This window comes from Girardinichthys multiradiatus, chromosome 20 (genome assembly GCF_021462225.1).
Source record: "Girardinichthys multiradiatus isolate DD_20200921_A chromosome 20, DD_fGirMul_XY1, whole genome shotgun sequence".
NCBI lineage: Eukaryota > Metazoa > Chordata > Actinopteri > Cyprinodontiformes > Goodeidae > Girardinichthys > Girardinichthys multiradiatus.
In genome coordinates, this window is record NC_061812.1 from 36394983 (window position 1) to 36411225 (window position 16243).

The 16243-nt window shown below is 39.3% G+C and overlaps 2 protein-coding genes across 2 annotated transcripts in view; one reads left to right on the top strand and one right to left on the bottom strand.

The window, feature by feature from the left end:
* Positions 1-346: 346 nt before the first annotated feature.
* On the bottom strand, positions 347-12332 carry dcaf12 (DDB1 and CUL4 associated factor 12). Its single transcript, XM_047346841.1, has 9 exons — positions 11995-12332; positions 10329-10619; positions 9942-10220; positions 5834-5894; positions 5468-5661; positions 4961-5026; positions 4572-4734; positions 2159-2337; positions 347-2040 (listed from the first exon to the last, which is right to left on the bottom strand). Exons 1-9 carry the CDS (start codon positions 12052-12054, stop codon positions 1882-1884), a joined length of 1452 nt encoding a protein of 483 aa, XP_047202797.1. The 5' UTR covers positions 12055-12332; the 3' UTR covers positions 347-1881.
* A 134-nt stretch (positions 12333-12466) lies between these two features.
* The window catches only part of ube2r2 (ubiquitin-conjugating enzyme E2R 2), a 29363-nt gene continuing 25586 nt past the window's right edge, over positions 12467-16243 (top strand). The window contains exons 1-2 of the mRNA XM_047346844.1: positions 12467-12553; positions 12703-12809. The gene's annotated coding sequence lies outside the window, so the exon portion shown is untranslated. The remainder of the gene's footprint in view (positions 12554-12702; positions 12810-16243) is intronic.

A 16243-nucleotide genomic window follows, 5' to 3' on the forward strand; every position in this document is an offset into this window, starting at 1 on the left:
GAGGATGGACTGGGTGCGACTGGCACACGCCTATTTTTTCTGATGAATCTTTCTCTATGTGTACATGGGCGAGGTTGCTTCCCATTATCTTTGATCAGATGCCAATTAACTCCCCAGGTCTTAACTTTATTGAAAACACTTGGTCAACAAATTAGTGAACTGTGAATAAATCCTAGCAGTGAAAGGATAAGTCACAATCAATCAGAATTGGATCCAAAAGTTAATAGCTCTACTTTTGTATTTCTTGTAAAAATAAAAACATAAATATGGTCTACCAATAAAAAAAAAATTCTTTAATGTTTAAACAGGATCAAAACCAGAACAAAAACCCAAACAACAAAACAGGTACATTAATATACATTTTATTGTATTATTTACTCCTTTTTAAAGAATTAAGATTTTCTATCCCCAAGTTTTTATATCTTACAACATCCTGTTTCAATCATTTGTAAAAAGATTCACAAGGCTTGTATAAAAAAGAAACAGGAGACGGATCGATCCACACAATTTCTCAGACGTACACAGAAAACATAGGCAACTGTTCTAAATGCATTTTACGGACGCACATATACACATTTATATTTATAAAACACACTTTAAAGTGTTGGTTGTTTAGTCGATACTTGGTCAGAGTTGTTTTGTTTCATGTAGAAAAAGAAACCAATAATTAAAGTTCTGTGGCAGTCTTTCACAGAAAGACTTGAGGAAGGCAAAGACGTAGCTGAAGTCTACCCTGATTCTACATACAAGGGGAAGCACAGCCACTCACTGCTTTTGGCTATGAAAAGAAAGGTGTGTGCCCGGAGAACTTACAATCCGTTTAAGGAGAAGTCCAAACATTATAAGCTTGTTTTGCATTACTTCTGAGAAACTGAGCTACTACAGATCATCTCCTCTGTTTCTGATGATCATCATATCTGATGATATTTCATGTTATCAAAGTTATCATCCCTTAGAAGAAGCAGATAATCAATCCTGACCGGCTAAATGAAGTCGACAAGGTAAGCGGGATGAAATAAATACAGATAAAGTAAATTAAATCATTCTGGATTCCAATATTGTGTGACAGCAGAGCATCAACACTGCAGTTATCAATTATAGCATTTTTTTCTCCTTTACATCGTCTCAGTGAAGGTAAGACAAAAAAAAAAACTAACTCGCTTGATCCGTTTCTTTGTTGTACTTGTGAGAGCAGAGGGAAGAGTTTCTTCACGATTGTTGATCATTCTCAGATGTCAAAACGCACTCCCCCTTAAGGTCCATCTACATAAATGGCATCTTTAGTCCTTCTGTCATTATTGCTGTCCATTTATGCGAAAGAATGAAGACAAACCATTATGTGTGAATTCTATGTGTTTTTTTCTTCTTTTTTTTTAACAAAGACACTCATTTATCACAGAGAAAGCAGCAGTTAACACTATCCTTGAGTACAAAAATAAGCGAGCAAATGACCACAGCGTAATCCCTGCAGGTTGGATGTGAATGTATAAATGATGCTAACATGAGAACTTTTATTCCTAATGTTTTCCAAAACTGAGTTTCTCAGTGGCAGACTTTGTAGCTCTTTAAATTATTAGGTAATTGTACATTTTTTATATACATATCTATATATATAAAAAGAGAGGAAAAAGATAAAATGGGAGGAGGGATCATTTGGGGAAGACGAGCAACATAAAAGTGGACACAAATCTACACAGCAACAATATTAAGTTATGAAACATCATGCTCCTGAGTCCAAATGTGAGCAGAACCGATAATCTGTTGATCAAGACGGATACCAATGAAAGTGATGCGGATGAACTTGAGGGGAGTGAGATGGAGGGATGTCTGTGAATCATGAAGATGTAGTGAAGGAGCTGGTGGGAGGAGGAGAGGAAGAGGCTAGCTCCACAGTCCTGCGTAGTTTCCATGCAGGCCAGAGCAGAGCGGACCACCGGCTACGAACAGCTTGGTACCGGAGTCGTCATAACAGTGGGAGTACACAGCGTTGGGGAAGGAATGAATGTCTGAGAAGTAACTCCTCCATGTTTCATCGTGATTCTGAAAACAGCGCAGACCAGGAAGACAAGAGTGGGATATTAGGAGAGAAATTAGTTCTTGTGTTTCATCTTTCAGTAAAGAAAATAACAAAGGAGAAATATTTTTTTTTAAAGCGTACCAGCCAGCCTTTCCCTGTGGATAGCTTAAGGATGCCATCTCCGGGACACTTCCGACATCCGCTGGATGGATTAAAATGGTTCTCCAGGAACCTATGAGCCCGGATGTCGTAGAAGAGAAGAGAACCCTGACCGGTACCAACAGTCACGATGTGCTCATAGAAACTCACAGATCGGATCCCTGCACAGAGACATAGCTAAGCATTAATAAAAGGAAGTCCAAAGTTACAGAGTCTTGCAAACCGTCACATGTTGTCACCACACAACCATAAACTTTATCATTTTACAGCTGGAATATGATAGCAAGAACCTATGAGGGTTTACCAATAGAAAACAAATCTCTAAATTGCATGCATTTGTATTCAGATCCCTTTACTCTGGTACCCTTAAATAAACTCTAGTGCAACCAATTCTACTGTGTAAATGCCTCAGACGTTTGTTAGAGAACATTAGTGAACAAACAACAACCCAAAGACCAAGGAACACAGCAGTCTGGTTGGGGATGAAGATGTGGAGACACTTTAACCATCTTTAAGATTGGAAAACAAAAACACAAGCCTGTCCAATACATCCTTCATAAATGGAAAGGGTATGGCACAACGACAAATCTACCAACACATGGTCGTCCACCTAATATGACAGAGCAGACAATCAAAGAAGTGGCCAAAAGGCTCATTGTAACTTCTAAGGTGCTATGGCGATCCAAAGCTTAGGTTGGAGAATATGCTGACAGGACAACTACTGCCTTCCATCCTCAACAACACTGTACTGGCCGTGGACCACTTCAGGTTCTTAGGAACCACCATATCTGAGGACCTGAGATGGTCTTCACACATAGACACTGTTCGAAAGAAGGCCCAGCAGAGACTGAACTTCCTGAGGCAACTCAAGAAGTTCAACCTTCTACAAGAGCAGCTGGTCATCTTCTACACTGCCATCATTCAGTCTGTCCTGTCTTCATCCATCTCAGTGTGGTTTGGCTCATCCACAAAACAGGACAGGTCCAGACTGCAACGAATAATCAGGAATGCAGAGAGAATAATCAGAGCTGACTTTCCCTCCATCCAGGACTTATACAGGTCTAGGGTCAGGAAAAGAGCTGCTAAAATCTCTGCAGACCCCACACACCCTGCACATAAACTGTTTAGTTTTACCTTCAGGTGGCGCTACAGAGCACTGTTCACTATAACCAGCCGCCACAGAGACAGTTTCTTCCTCCAGGCTGTTTCTCTGTTGAACATTCAATAGAGTACAAAACAACAGCATACAGATGTTGCAAATGCACCTTTTTATTATATATGTGTATATTGTACATTGTAAATATGTATATACTGTAATACAAAAACAGAACCAGAGAGCAAAGTGTACCGGAGTCAAATTCCTTGTTTGTATGTACGAACATGGCAATAAAGCTGATTCTGATTCCACAATTTTGGTCTTTATTGTATGCAAGGGTGGCAAAAAGAAAGCCATGGTTGAAAGACAGCCTTAAACATCCTATTTGCAGTTTGGAACAATGTAGAGAACACAGCAAACATGTGGTAGAAGGTCAGATCAGACCAGATTTGATCTTTTTAGACTTCAGGCAACACACTGTGTGGAGGCAAACTAACACTGCACAATAACTTAAAGACAACGCCTACTGTGAAACATGGGGGTGGCAGCATCATCATGCTGTGCGAAAACCGTTGTGTAACAAGGACAAGTTAGCTGTTCAGAATTGACAGGAAGATAGATTGAGCTTATAATGCTGGAAGAAAACCTGTTAGAGGCTGGAGAAGATAAAAATGGATTGGAGGTTCACCTTCCAAGCAGGACAACAACCCTAAACATACAGAGCTACAATGGAACGGCTTAGATCAAAGGTTATTAGTGTGTGTGAATGGTCCAGTCAAAGTCCAAGCCCAAATCAGTCTACACAAATCCAAAGCTGGAACAGACAAAGCCAAAATGCTTGCACCTGTGATTGCAGCTAGAGTTGGTTCAACAAAGTAATGACCCAGTGGGGCTGAATATAAATGGACTCCACAATTCAAATTATTATTTCTAAAACAAACCAAAAAAAAAATTAAAACAATGTATTCTTTTTGTTTCACTTCACAACTATGCACTACTTTGTGTTGACCTATGAAATAAAATCCCAATAGTTGTTTCAAAATGTTAAAAATTCAAGCAGTCTCAATACTTCTGCAAGGCTTCCAAGGTGATTTAGAGTATTAAAGAGCAAACCTTGAACTTAGTCTAGTTAAAGTATTTTTAAACAAAGAATGGACCTTATATTTTGAAAAAAAATCAAAGAGTCAAATAAATCATCATCTTTTAAAAACTGTTTATCAGTGAGTATTAAATCTTAAAAGAGTCTTCAGTAAATGTAGGTTCTTCTGATTTTCTTAGGAAATTCCACAGCTTACTTACCACTTCCTCTCTCTCTAGAAAAAACAGACTTGATGTGGGTGGTAGGCTTGCGTGGATCCAGAAAGGAAACATGGGCCTGAGAACCCACAGCGTACAAGGACCAGTCCTGTCCATATGCTAAACACACATTCTCTTTGCAGTGAGGCAGCTTGGTGGACAGTATCTGCAGAGATTATGTAAAATGGAAGGAATTTTAACAGTTAGACTTGACATAAAAAGAACAAATTTGCAGCAAAAGTCTTTTCCAAGGCTCCATAAATGTAGAAAACAGTAACAGAACATATAGACTTGTATAAGGTTAATCCTCTTACTGCTGGGCGAGCACATATAAAAGCAAACTCAAGTTTTAACATACAGAACAGAACAAATGATTTAATCATTTTGTGTACCTTGCACAAGCTATGCTCTGCTTTCCAGAGGTGAAAATAACCATCCAAGGACACAGCGCCTAGCTCCTGAAAAAGGAAAAATTGCACAGGAAGTCAAGACATAAATCACTGGAAAAATGGAACACCAGAGACAAAAAAAAAATAGAAATTATATAACAAAAAACAAGCATTAGCAACTGAAGATGAGTTTACTGAATAAACAGTAAACAGATAGGAACAGATTTCTTGAACGAACTCTCAAGATGGAAAAATAAACTTTTGTTGTTCTCCAATAAACATATAAAGAGGAATTTGTTTTAAGATGTTTTTGAGGTCTGTTTGGCAAACCAAAATTATTTCAGAAAATGCATTTTCAAATTATTTATGCAATAACTTAAGCAGTTTTGTACAGAACTGTTGAAAACAGTGTTGGGAATTATCTTTTAAAGCTGAAAGATTGAGATCTGGTTTCATCAAAACAAAATCAGAGAATTCAAAATGTAGGGTAGCATCCAGAGGGTCTCTTACTTTATGGTTGTTGTTGAAGGCCAGAGCACGAACTTTACAGTTGTATGGGTTGGTATACTCCTTGGGAATGTCCTTCAGGTCACGGTGGGAGATGTGCGCGTAAGAAGGAACTGTGTCATCACTCGGAGTCCTCTCAGCCTGACCGATTGCTTCCTCTGTGATCTCCCACAGACCCATGGAGCCGTCTCTGGACCCTGCAAATCAAAGCGCACAGAGCCGATAAACTACCAACCTAGTATGTAGGTAAAAGGTGAGGATTTTCTTAAATAGTCACAGAAAAATTGCCCATCGCTTTCCAGGACAGCAGCGTGGAATGACAGGGCGCGTCCCTGCATGTTTACCTGACTGCCCCGAGTGGTTACTCACCAGAGACAGCCATGGTGTCACTGATCCATGCTATGGAGAAAATCCAGTCATTGTGACCATCCTGGAAAACAAAGTGTCATGTAAAATATCATATCATCCAAAACAGCTAAAAAAATATCCTATAAAAAATTAGAAACTGTTTCACTTTAGTCCTCCCCAATTAAAACCTTGAGAACCTCAACTTGCAAGGGTTTGGAATATAACTGTCAAATGATGTTCGCATTAAATCATTAAAGCAAAGAAATGCCCTGATTTTTTTAGCATTCCAATTCAACAAACTCTTGGAAACACTTAATACTGAACAGAATTGGCAACCCATCTTTGGTATTTTCTGCATTTATTCTTGTTCAGAATTTGCCAAATGTATGGATGTGGTGACTAGTTTTAAAAGACAAATTACCAACAAACAATTTACAAATTTCAAAAATTATATTTTCACCGCACTGAAACATTATCAATTAATTTGCCAAGTCTTTTTGAGACCCTCCCGCAGTCCTGCAGGAATAAATCTCAAAGTGCGCCAGAGGTTACTGCACAGAGCTTGCATGTACAGGTCCTTCTCAAAATATTAGCATATTGTGATAAAGTTCATTATTTTCCATAATGTCATGATGAAAATTTAACATTCATATATTTTAGATTCATTGCACACTAACTGAAATATTTCAGGTCTTTTATTGTCTTAATACGGATGATTGTGGCATACAGCTCATGAAAACCCAAAATTTCTATCTCACAAAATTAGCATATTTCATCCGACCAATAAAAGAAAAGTGTTTTAATACAAAAAACGTCAACCTTCAAATAATCATGTACAGTTATGCACTCAATACTTGGTCGGGAATCCTTTTGCCGAAATGACTGCTTCAATGCGGCGTGGCATGGAGGCAATCAGCCTGTGGCACTGCTGAGGTCTTATGGAGGCCCAGGATGCTTCGATAGCGGCCTTTAGCTCATCCAGAGTGTTGGGTCTTGAGTCTCTCAACGTTCTCTTCACAATATCCCACAGATTCTCTATGGGGTTCAGGTCAGGAGAGTTGGCAGGCCAATTGAGCACAGTGATACCATGGTCAGTAAACCATTTACCAGTGGTTTTGGCACTGTGAGCAGGTGCCAGGTCGTGCTGAAAAATGAAATCTTCATCTCCATAAAGCTTTTCAGCAGATGGAAGCATGAAGTGCTCCAAAATCTCTTGATAGCTAGCTGCATTGACCCTGCCCTTGATAAAACACAGTGGACCAACACCAGCAGCTGACACGGCACCCCAGACCATCACTGACTGTGGGTACTTGACACTGGACTTCTGGCATTTTGGCATTTCCTTCTCCCCAGTCTTCCTCCAAACTCTGGCACCTTGATTTCTGAATGACATGCAGAATTTGCTTTCATCCGAAAAAAGTACTTTGGACCACTGAGCAACAGTCCAGTGCTGCTTCTCTGTAGCCCAGGTCAGGCGCTTCTGCCGCTGTTTCTGGTTCAAAAGTGGCTTGACCTGGGGAATGCGGCACCTGTAGCCCATTTCCTGCACATGCCTGTGCACGGTGGCTCTGGATGTTTCTACTCCAGACTCAGTCCACTGCTTCCGCAGGTCCCCCAAGGTCTGGAATCGGCCCTTCTCCACAATCTTCCTCAGGGTCCGGTCACCTCTTCTTGTTGTGCAGCGTTTTCTGCCACACTTTTTCCTTCCCACAGACTTCCCACTGAGGTGCCTTGATACAGCACTCTGGGAACAGCCTATTCGTTCAGAAATTTCTTTCTGTGTCTTACCCTCTTGCTTGAGGGTGTCAATAGTGGCCTTCTGGACAGCATTCAGGTCGGCAGTCTTACCCATGATTGGGGTTTTGAGTGATGAACCAGGCTGGGAGTTTTAAAGGCCTCAGGAATCTTTTGCAGGTGTTTAGAGTTAACTCGTTGATTCAGATGATTAGGTTCATAGCTCGTTTAGAGACCCTTTTAATGATATGCTAATTTTGTGAGATAGGAATTTTGGGTTTTCATGAGCTGTATGCCAAAATCATCCGTATTAAGACAATAAAAGACCTGAAATATTTCAGTTAGTGTGCAATGAATCTAAAATATATGAATGTTAAATTTTCATCATGACATTATGGAAAATAATGAACTTTATCACAATATGCTAATATTTTGAGAAGGACCTGTACACCTGAAACTGAGCTGCAGAATATTCCACTGGATTGAACACAATGGACAGTAGAAGGTGCAGGCTGTGCACTTTTACAGGGCCCTTTGTTTTGACCCCTTTTAGTGGTAAGCCCATTGCCGAACTGATTGTGTTCTAGAAAATATGGGGGGGGGGGGGGGGGCATGAAGTATTAGCAGGAGAAAAATCTGGACCCACAGCCCCTTGGTCATGCCAACATACACAACAATGAAAATAACAGCTTTTACTATAATGCCCACACAACAGAAACACCATTTTTTTTTGTAAAAAGAGCAAAACTACACTGTTCTCAAACAGCTAACCTCGGTTCGGTGGTAGAGGTGAAGTTAGTGATAGTTTTGCTCAAATATCTCAATGCTTTAATGTCCGTTCCTCTGACTTTTTACATCATACCTACTGTGCCTTGTCAACCACAAGATTTAATATATATTATAAGGATTTTATATTTTAACTCAAACTAATGCATCACTGTGTATTTTTTGTTTTACTAAACAAATGTGACAGGCACTTGTATGCAACCCCCGTTACTCTGATGCCCTTAAAATGCATTGCAACAATTGCTTTCCGAATTCAAATGATTAGTAAATAGTCCACGTGTGCAATCGAATTTCAGTTTAAATGCAATTAGAAAAATATCCCAAAGTTTCACTCATCACTGACCAATCCATCGACTGAAAATGGAAAGAGCATGGCAAACTGCCAGCCTACCAAAGCCCAAACTAACAGGCCAGGAAATTAGAGCATTAATCAGAGAAGCAGCCAAGAGGCCCATGGGAACTCTAGAAGAGCAGCAGAAATCCAAAGCTCTGGTTCCTAATACAGGGGGATCCAGAAAACCTGTTAGAGGCAACAAAACACTTCAAACTGGGTCAGGGGTTCACCTTTCAGCAGAAAAAGAACCTGAAACATACAGTCAATTAAAGATAGATTTAGATCAAAGTATATTTATGCGTTAGAATGGTCCAGTCAAAGTCCAGATCTAACACTCGTTTGTTTACAGAGGCTCTCCATCCACTTTCACTAAATTTGAGTCTCTAAATATGTAAAGCTCATAGAGGCATACCCTAAAAGACTTTCAGCTGTAGCCAAAGTGGGTTCTGAAAAGCGTTGACTCGGGTGCAAATGCGCACTACATTTTTCAGATTTGTAAAAAAAATTTTAAAAACCATGCATTTTCTTCCCACTTTGCAAATATTCACTTCTTTCCACTGGCCTATCTTAAAAAATCCCCATAAAATACATTGAAGTTTGTTTCTGTCACAATGACAAAATATTGTTTTTTAAAGTTGATGCGAATAATTTACTAGGTATGTTTCAGTTTAAAGGTGATGTTTCTGCATTCTTCATAATGGGTCAGTTCCTTATCAATCAGCTGGATGATGACCTGGTTAGAAGTGTTTACAAGTGGCGAGAGGAGTTTTTTTCCCTTTTAGATAGAGGTCAAAGAATTAGCCAGAGGGAGGAGGTGTTTAACTAAATCAGGGACAACCTGTTAAAGTGCTGTAAGAATTAGAACTAAATTATTTTTAGCAAACGCTCTGACGTGGCTCACCAACTTAAAAATATAAAAATTCTGGCTTTGAAAGAAACCCGTTACATCTATACCCGGCTCCGACTGGCCCACTGCTTGCCTCAGCAATGTGTTCACATGGTGCAGAGCCATTGACAAGGTTTGATGCAAACAGAACATAGTAGAGAGTCAGGAGAATCTGTCCAAGTGTACATGAATAATCGCCTGACTTTACATCTGATCAAGATGGAAATACATTTATTTCATGTTTATAAATGTGGTTTATTAAAAATTCTAAAGAGAACTAAGATATTGTTTTAGTAGTTATGCCTACATCTTATATGTTGTAACAGGATGAACGATCCAGCATGAAAAAGGTTGAGCAATATATAAGTTAAAACATAAGAGACACTTACATCTCCAACACAAACAGGGTCCAGTGTTGGCAACTGGTAGATGGCTAAGCTATTGGGGTTATCTCCTCCAGTGGCAAGCAGAGTTTTCGAGGGGTTGAGTTCAATTGCATGTATGCCACAACCCTGCTGGTCCAACCGGGCATTGGGCCCCCCTGTTGGGAGATAGTACCGTCCTGCTGTCATAGTGCCAACCGTCCCAGAGCTAGCATCATGACACTCCCTGTCCTTCAGCATTGGAATGCGTGTTATTTGTCCTGTCAGGACATCAACGACAAAAAGCTGCAAATAAAAAAGAAAATGCAACTGGTTAGCACAACAAATGCCTGAGCAACATTATATATATATATATATATATATACACACACACCAAAGACTGGAGTATCTCACCGTGTTGCATTTGGTTCCACACACCACCTGCCTATGGTTGAGCCATTGCGACGCAAACACCTTGTTCAGTCGTCCCAGAGAAAACTCCCTCTCCTTGAGGATCCCAGGGAGCCTGGCGGCTGCGAAGCCACGCAGGCTCCGTTGGAGCCTCAACTCATGCTGCTGCTGGGGTCTGAACTCCCGTCCACGGAGAGCACACACAACAGAGCTCCCACTGCTCCACCACTGCTGGGCATGCCGCGATGAAGAAGAAACACGGGTCCGCTTGTGTGGCGCTTGACACCAGCTCAGCTGTGGAAACGACGAGGACAGGTTCAAGCATCTCACAAGAATTTAGGTGAAAACAGGAGACATACAACAATAAAGAGATTTCAGTCCAAGTGAGAAAAGGTTCGTCTGCATTTCACAGCAATAATAATGTTGCTCAATATATTTATTTTTGCTAAGAATCAAAAGCCAATATAACATGGTTAAACAGTTCAAACTGTAAAAAGAAATAAAACCGACATTCTTAGTGTATAGCTCATCTAAAATGAATAGACTTAAAAAAAAAAAAAAACACAAAAAATGACCAGTGCAATTTTGTCTTTTTAAAAATGTTGTCATGTTACAGCCACAAATTTTAATAGGTTTTAGTTGGGATTTTTTGTAATAGCCTAAAACACAATACTTTATAATCATGAGGTATGGAAAAAAAATCATGGTTTTAAAAGTTTTTACAAATGTAAATCTGAAAAATGAGGCATGCATTATTGTATGCACTTTGAGTCAACAACCACCTATATCTGCAATACAGCTGTAAGTCATTTCAAGTATGTCTCCATCAGCTTTGTGCATACCAAGGTTTAATTATACAAAGATGGACTTTATTTAGGGGTGCCAGAGTCAAGGGGACTAAATACAAATGCACTCAGTGCTTTTCAGATTTTTGTTATGTTGTACAAACCATGCATAATTTTACTTCTACTTCGCAGTTATGCGCTGCTATGTGATGATCTATCACATAAAATTGAAATAAAAAGCATTCAGGTTTGTGGTTAGATTGTAACATGACAAAAAATAATTAAGTGTTACAATTGGGAATTTTTGTTGTTGGTGCGCTTTAGAGAGACAATGACTTCAACTCAAGTGAGTCACAGTTCAATTGACAGGTAACCAGGTCAACCAGTTGATTAAGACGGTTTCGGCTAACGCTGACGTTGGTAAAATGCCTTTTAATTCGGAGATTTCAAATGGAAATGACGTTTTTAGTCAAACTCAATTCGGTTCTTCTTGGTGATCAAAAGCCGACATGGCGCACCGGATCCCGTCGTGGGATGCCACTCTTACTAAAGCACCTGTGACAATGTTATGGCTATATACTAACAGCTGAACGTCAGCCTTCATCAAGACTGAGCGTCCATTGAGCTAACGTTAGCTCTCGTATGATAACGGATTGCCGTTGGCTAACGTCGAGCTAATATTAGCGGATACTGACCCTAAAATGGAAACACTCAGTGTTCTTCTTTAAACAAGTTTGTTGGTTGTGCATTCTGGCCTATTTTGCATTCGTATTAAGAGGTAGTTAATCTGTAAAATATAAAACGGATGCTAACAACGCTTTTATCAGCCAACACTGGCTAGCACATAGTTACTTAACATGCTAACACAGCCGGTTTCCGCCTACCTGTTGTTGGTCCTTCGGCTCTCCTGCCTTCCTTTTCCTGCTAACTGTTTTTCTCGCCATAATCTGACACACACAGTTCCCTCACCCACATGGAGGGTAAAAGTAACACTGGATACTGGGTCATATAATGGCGATATGCTATTTTGTTCCTTGGCCCTCGCTGGCAGTATCCCGACGACAAAGTAGGGCGTTCACATAAGGCTAAGGTCGGTCAGTGCGAAGCTAAGAATACGGTAAATATTCAGCTCCGTCTCCTGAATAATATGACCGTGAGGCCGCAGAATCTATTCCGTTTCTACTCTGTGTCAGTTCTCCTGCCAGGCGGCAACGGCGAAAGCGTTGGGAAGTGCGCAGTCGCACTCAAATTAAACATCAACAACAACAAGGTCGTACGCGACCGAGTGCGTGATACGCGCTGACATCACTGTCGTCATACCATTTATGGAAACACTTCCTATGTTTATCTAAAAACATATAGCTGACATGACCTTTTCAACTTTATACAGCTGTCAACATATTGTTTCATTACGGGTTTAATGTTTCACCGATTGTCACACAGGTAGTGTACTGCACAAAATCAAGAACCAGCCTTAATTTCACTAATATTTTAAGTAGCTTAGTTTTGAGGAAAGATTCTAATGGCTTCTGAAATAAGAGAAAATACATTTTTCATGGATGATGCCTTCTTTTTGTCCTGTTTCTATGAAGATGATCCCACCCTCCTTTAACAACATGGTCCAGGCTCTGAGGAGGGCAACTCATGAACGACTGTGTTCTGTTGTTGGGTTCTTCGTGCAGGTGTGAAAAGACTGCAGGTGCGTTATGCATGTAACAGCTCTTTAAAGAAACGTGGATAGTTTGAAGGACAACATTTAATCTACCTTTGGAATTAATAAAATATTTTTGAATTGAATTTGAAGTTAATTTAAACACTAGTCAAATGCTTTCAAGATTGGGGAACCTTTGCACAATACAGAAAAGCTTGCTTTTAGTATCAATCTCCTGATGTCATCAAACAGTTAGAATCAAAATATATCAAGTATGAATTCATATATATTTGATCACTTATTTATAGCTGGTTTTTTTTACATTTCTGTCTAACTCCTAGCTATATGTATGGTTTCTTGACAGTTCTTACAGGCAAACCTTCATACCCCTGGCAGATTTAGATTTGAAGTACGCTTTTAATTTTACAAAATGTTTCTTTTAACTGGAAGTAATATTCACATCTTCTAATGGCTCAGCCAGATACCCTGTTGAATCTGATAGAGAATCTATCAGAATCTATAAAGGATCTACAGATTAGGGTGATGGCAAGGAGTTCTTCCAGTCTCAAAGACAAAAAATGAATTGTCAGAAAACCAGTGGAAACATGCTAAAGCTGTTCAGCAGTTTTGAGAATTGATACATTTCTGTAATGTCAGTAAAGCCTTTTCCATTGATTATTGGAAAAGTTATAATTATTGATATGCAAATTTTGTTAAAATTAAAATGATTTTCTTCTCTTAAAAAACGATGTCCCTGGTACATTTTCTAATCTATGGTTAGGTCCCTGTCTCATTTCAGAAACAAACCAGAAGTTTGTTTCTTTTAAATCTAAATCTGCCATAGGTATGTTTCATTTGGGTTTAAATGTATCTGGGAAGGCTCTGAAGAAATGTGGTAAAGAACTTAATAAGTCCCCCTCACTGCATCCGGTCTAACAGATTTTTCCCTTTTTGCCCCTCATAAGTTCAGCTTCTTAAATTCAGCATAATTTGCTGTTGTGTGCCATAAAGCCGGCGGCTTTCTGGGAAATCTTTTGGTGGTTCAAAATTATATTTTTGTTCCTATGAAACCTGATGTTTTTTAAATTCAGTTTGTAAAATCAGAATTTGCCTTCTGTTATTAATGGGAGACTAATAAAGTGTTTAAAGATCCTATTGGAAATTGCTGTGTACTTGGGGTCTGTAGGAGTGCTGAAAAGTTGAATTTAGTCTCTCCAGGTGCTGCGGAGGTATCTTTATATTCTGTTTGGGTGATATTTTTCAATCCCTTCCGTTTTCTCTATTATCTATTACGTTTTTCCAACTGTTATGTCACAGTATTTGCTGCGGAACAGCAAAATACGGTCATGGACTTCCGGCGGATCAATTTCGCTTATCCGCCATATTTATTTCTCGCTGCGATTTTGTTGTCCAAGCTCAAGTTTGCTGAAGCTGAAAGAGGATAAGTTCACGTTGTTGGGTGTATTACCCACATAATTCGGTACACCGTCCCCCAGCATCAGAACCTGTTTAAAGTGCCTGGTTAAATTTTATTTTTATTCCCCCACTGCAAGGTCGAGCGCCTTCAGTAACTTCCACCGCTGAGTCCCATCGCTCACATTTTTAATGAAAATATACTTGAGATAAAACATGAAGCTTGGGTAAAAACAACAAACCAACCAGAAAATCTGCAACAATGACCAGTCTCACTCACTGCTGAAAAGATGAGGACATTTAATCGGGTTGAATTTTCGAAATAATTTAACAGAAAACTGAAAGTTTTGTTGAAACACATCAATGAATTTGGAAAACACGGAGCTCACCAAGCTCTGACTTTATCATTAACATTTCTCAAATCTGATTAGATGTGCTATGTGGTGATGTGGAAACTAACATAATTTAACACTTAAACGTATTTACCTGCAACCCAAATATAACTCAGAAGATCAGAACACAAACAGGCAAGTGTGCAGTCTTGCTTTTTGTCTATGATTAAGAAAAGCCTAACAAGTCAAGTGTGAAGAGAATAATACCACTTATGTGTTTTTTTAAATCAAAGTAAATGAAATAAAAAGGAAGAAGCAGCTGTCAGTCATGTCAAACCTATTGAACTTAAAGTGCTTTCTGAAGGAACCCAACTTAACATGACATCGGCACTAGGAATTCCAACTCTGTTATTAACTATGAGTCCAGTAGAGATCTATGTGGTCTAAAAAGTCTCGTTCTTGTAGAAAGATATTTTATGCCCCACGAATGCCTTTTATATCCCAAAAATAGGCTAAAAGACAACATAATTTCACTGTTGTGTCCTCAAACAGGTGTTTGGATAAGGCATGGGCCAGTTATCTGTATCAACCAGGGTGTTTAAAAAGTTGTGCTTTAAAAGAAAATGCAACAATTTTCCATCAGTGCTTTTAATGAGATGTGAGAGTGGCTGGAGTAGGCTCCAGCTGTGTGGTGAAGTGATGCAGTGGTGCAAAATTACAATTCCAGTTAGAGGGCGTTTATTCTCTATTCTAGTTTGCAGTGATGTGAAAAAGTATTTGCCCATACAGGTTTTTTTGTTTTTACACTGAAATGTTTCAGATCGTCAAACAGATTTTAACATAGGACAAACATAAATCTAGTAAATACAAAATGCTGTTTGCATTTATTAAGCGAATAAAAGTTATGTAAACCACCCTGGTCCTAGGTAAAATATGATTTGCCCCGTTATTAGTGTATTGTACCATGTTTAGCAGCAACAACTGCCATTAAGTGTTTGCAATGAATGAAAGTTACATCGCTATGAAGGAATTTTGAATTTTCGCGGTCAGATTTAAATCCGAACTTTAACTAGGACACTAGTTGTGTTTTTTTTAGCCATTCAGAGGAAGATTTACTGGTGTGCTTTGAATAACTTTCCTGCTGCTTGATCCCAGTGTGCTGGGGCTTAAGGTCTGAAAATAGACAGACATTTTCTAGCAGTATTTTCAGGTAGAGGGCAAAATTTATGGTTTTATCAGTAACAGCCAGTTGTCTAGTTCCTTAAACTGCCCCATACCACGACACTACCACTTGACTGTGCGTATCATGCTTTTTCTCTGAAATGCTGTTAGTTTTACAGCGGATGTAAAAGGACACACAAACCTTTAAAAAAGCTCCAATTTGCCTCATCAGTCCACTTTCCTTAAAGTCTTGGGAATCATGATTATGTTTTCGGTGGCAAATGTAAGACATGCCTTCAGGATCTTTTTTGGTGAGTAATGGCTCCAGCCTTGGAACTCCCCCATTAATGCCATTTATGCTCAGTCACTTTCTAACTGTCCAGTCATGAACTCTGACCTTAACTGAGGCAAGGGAGGCCTGTAGTACATTAGATGTTGTTCTGGGTTGTTTTGTGACTTCCTGAATGAGTCGTCAATGCGCTCTTGGAATTAGTTAGGTAAGTATATTTCTTCTGGGAAGATTCACCACAGTCATGTTTTTGTTTTGCGGATAATGGTTCTTACTGTAGTCTGCTG

Bases quoted from the DNA above. Each gene is read 5' to 3' on its own strand.
- dcaf12 (XM_047346841.1), bottom strand. From the start codon at position 12,054: ATGGCGAGAAAAACAGTTAGCAGGAAAAGGAAGGCAGGAGAGCCGAAG. The intron at 5,662-5,833 runs GTGAGTAACCAC...TTTGATTTGCAG, and splicing joins TGACACCATGGCTGTCTCTG to GGTCCAGAGACGGCTCCATG. The intron at 5,027-5,467 runs GTAAGAGACCCT...TTCCTTTTTCAG, and splicing joins CCTTCAACAACAACCATAAA to GAGCTAGGCGCTGTGTCCTT.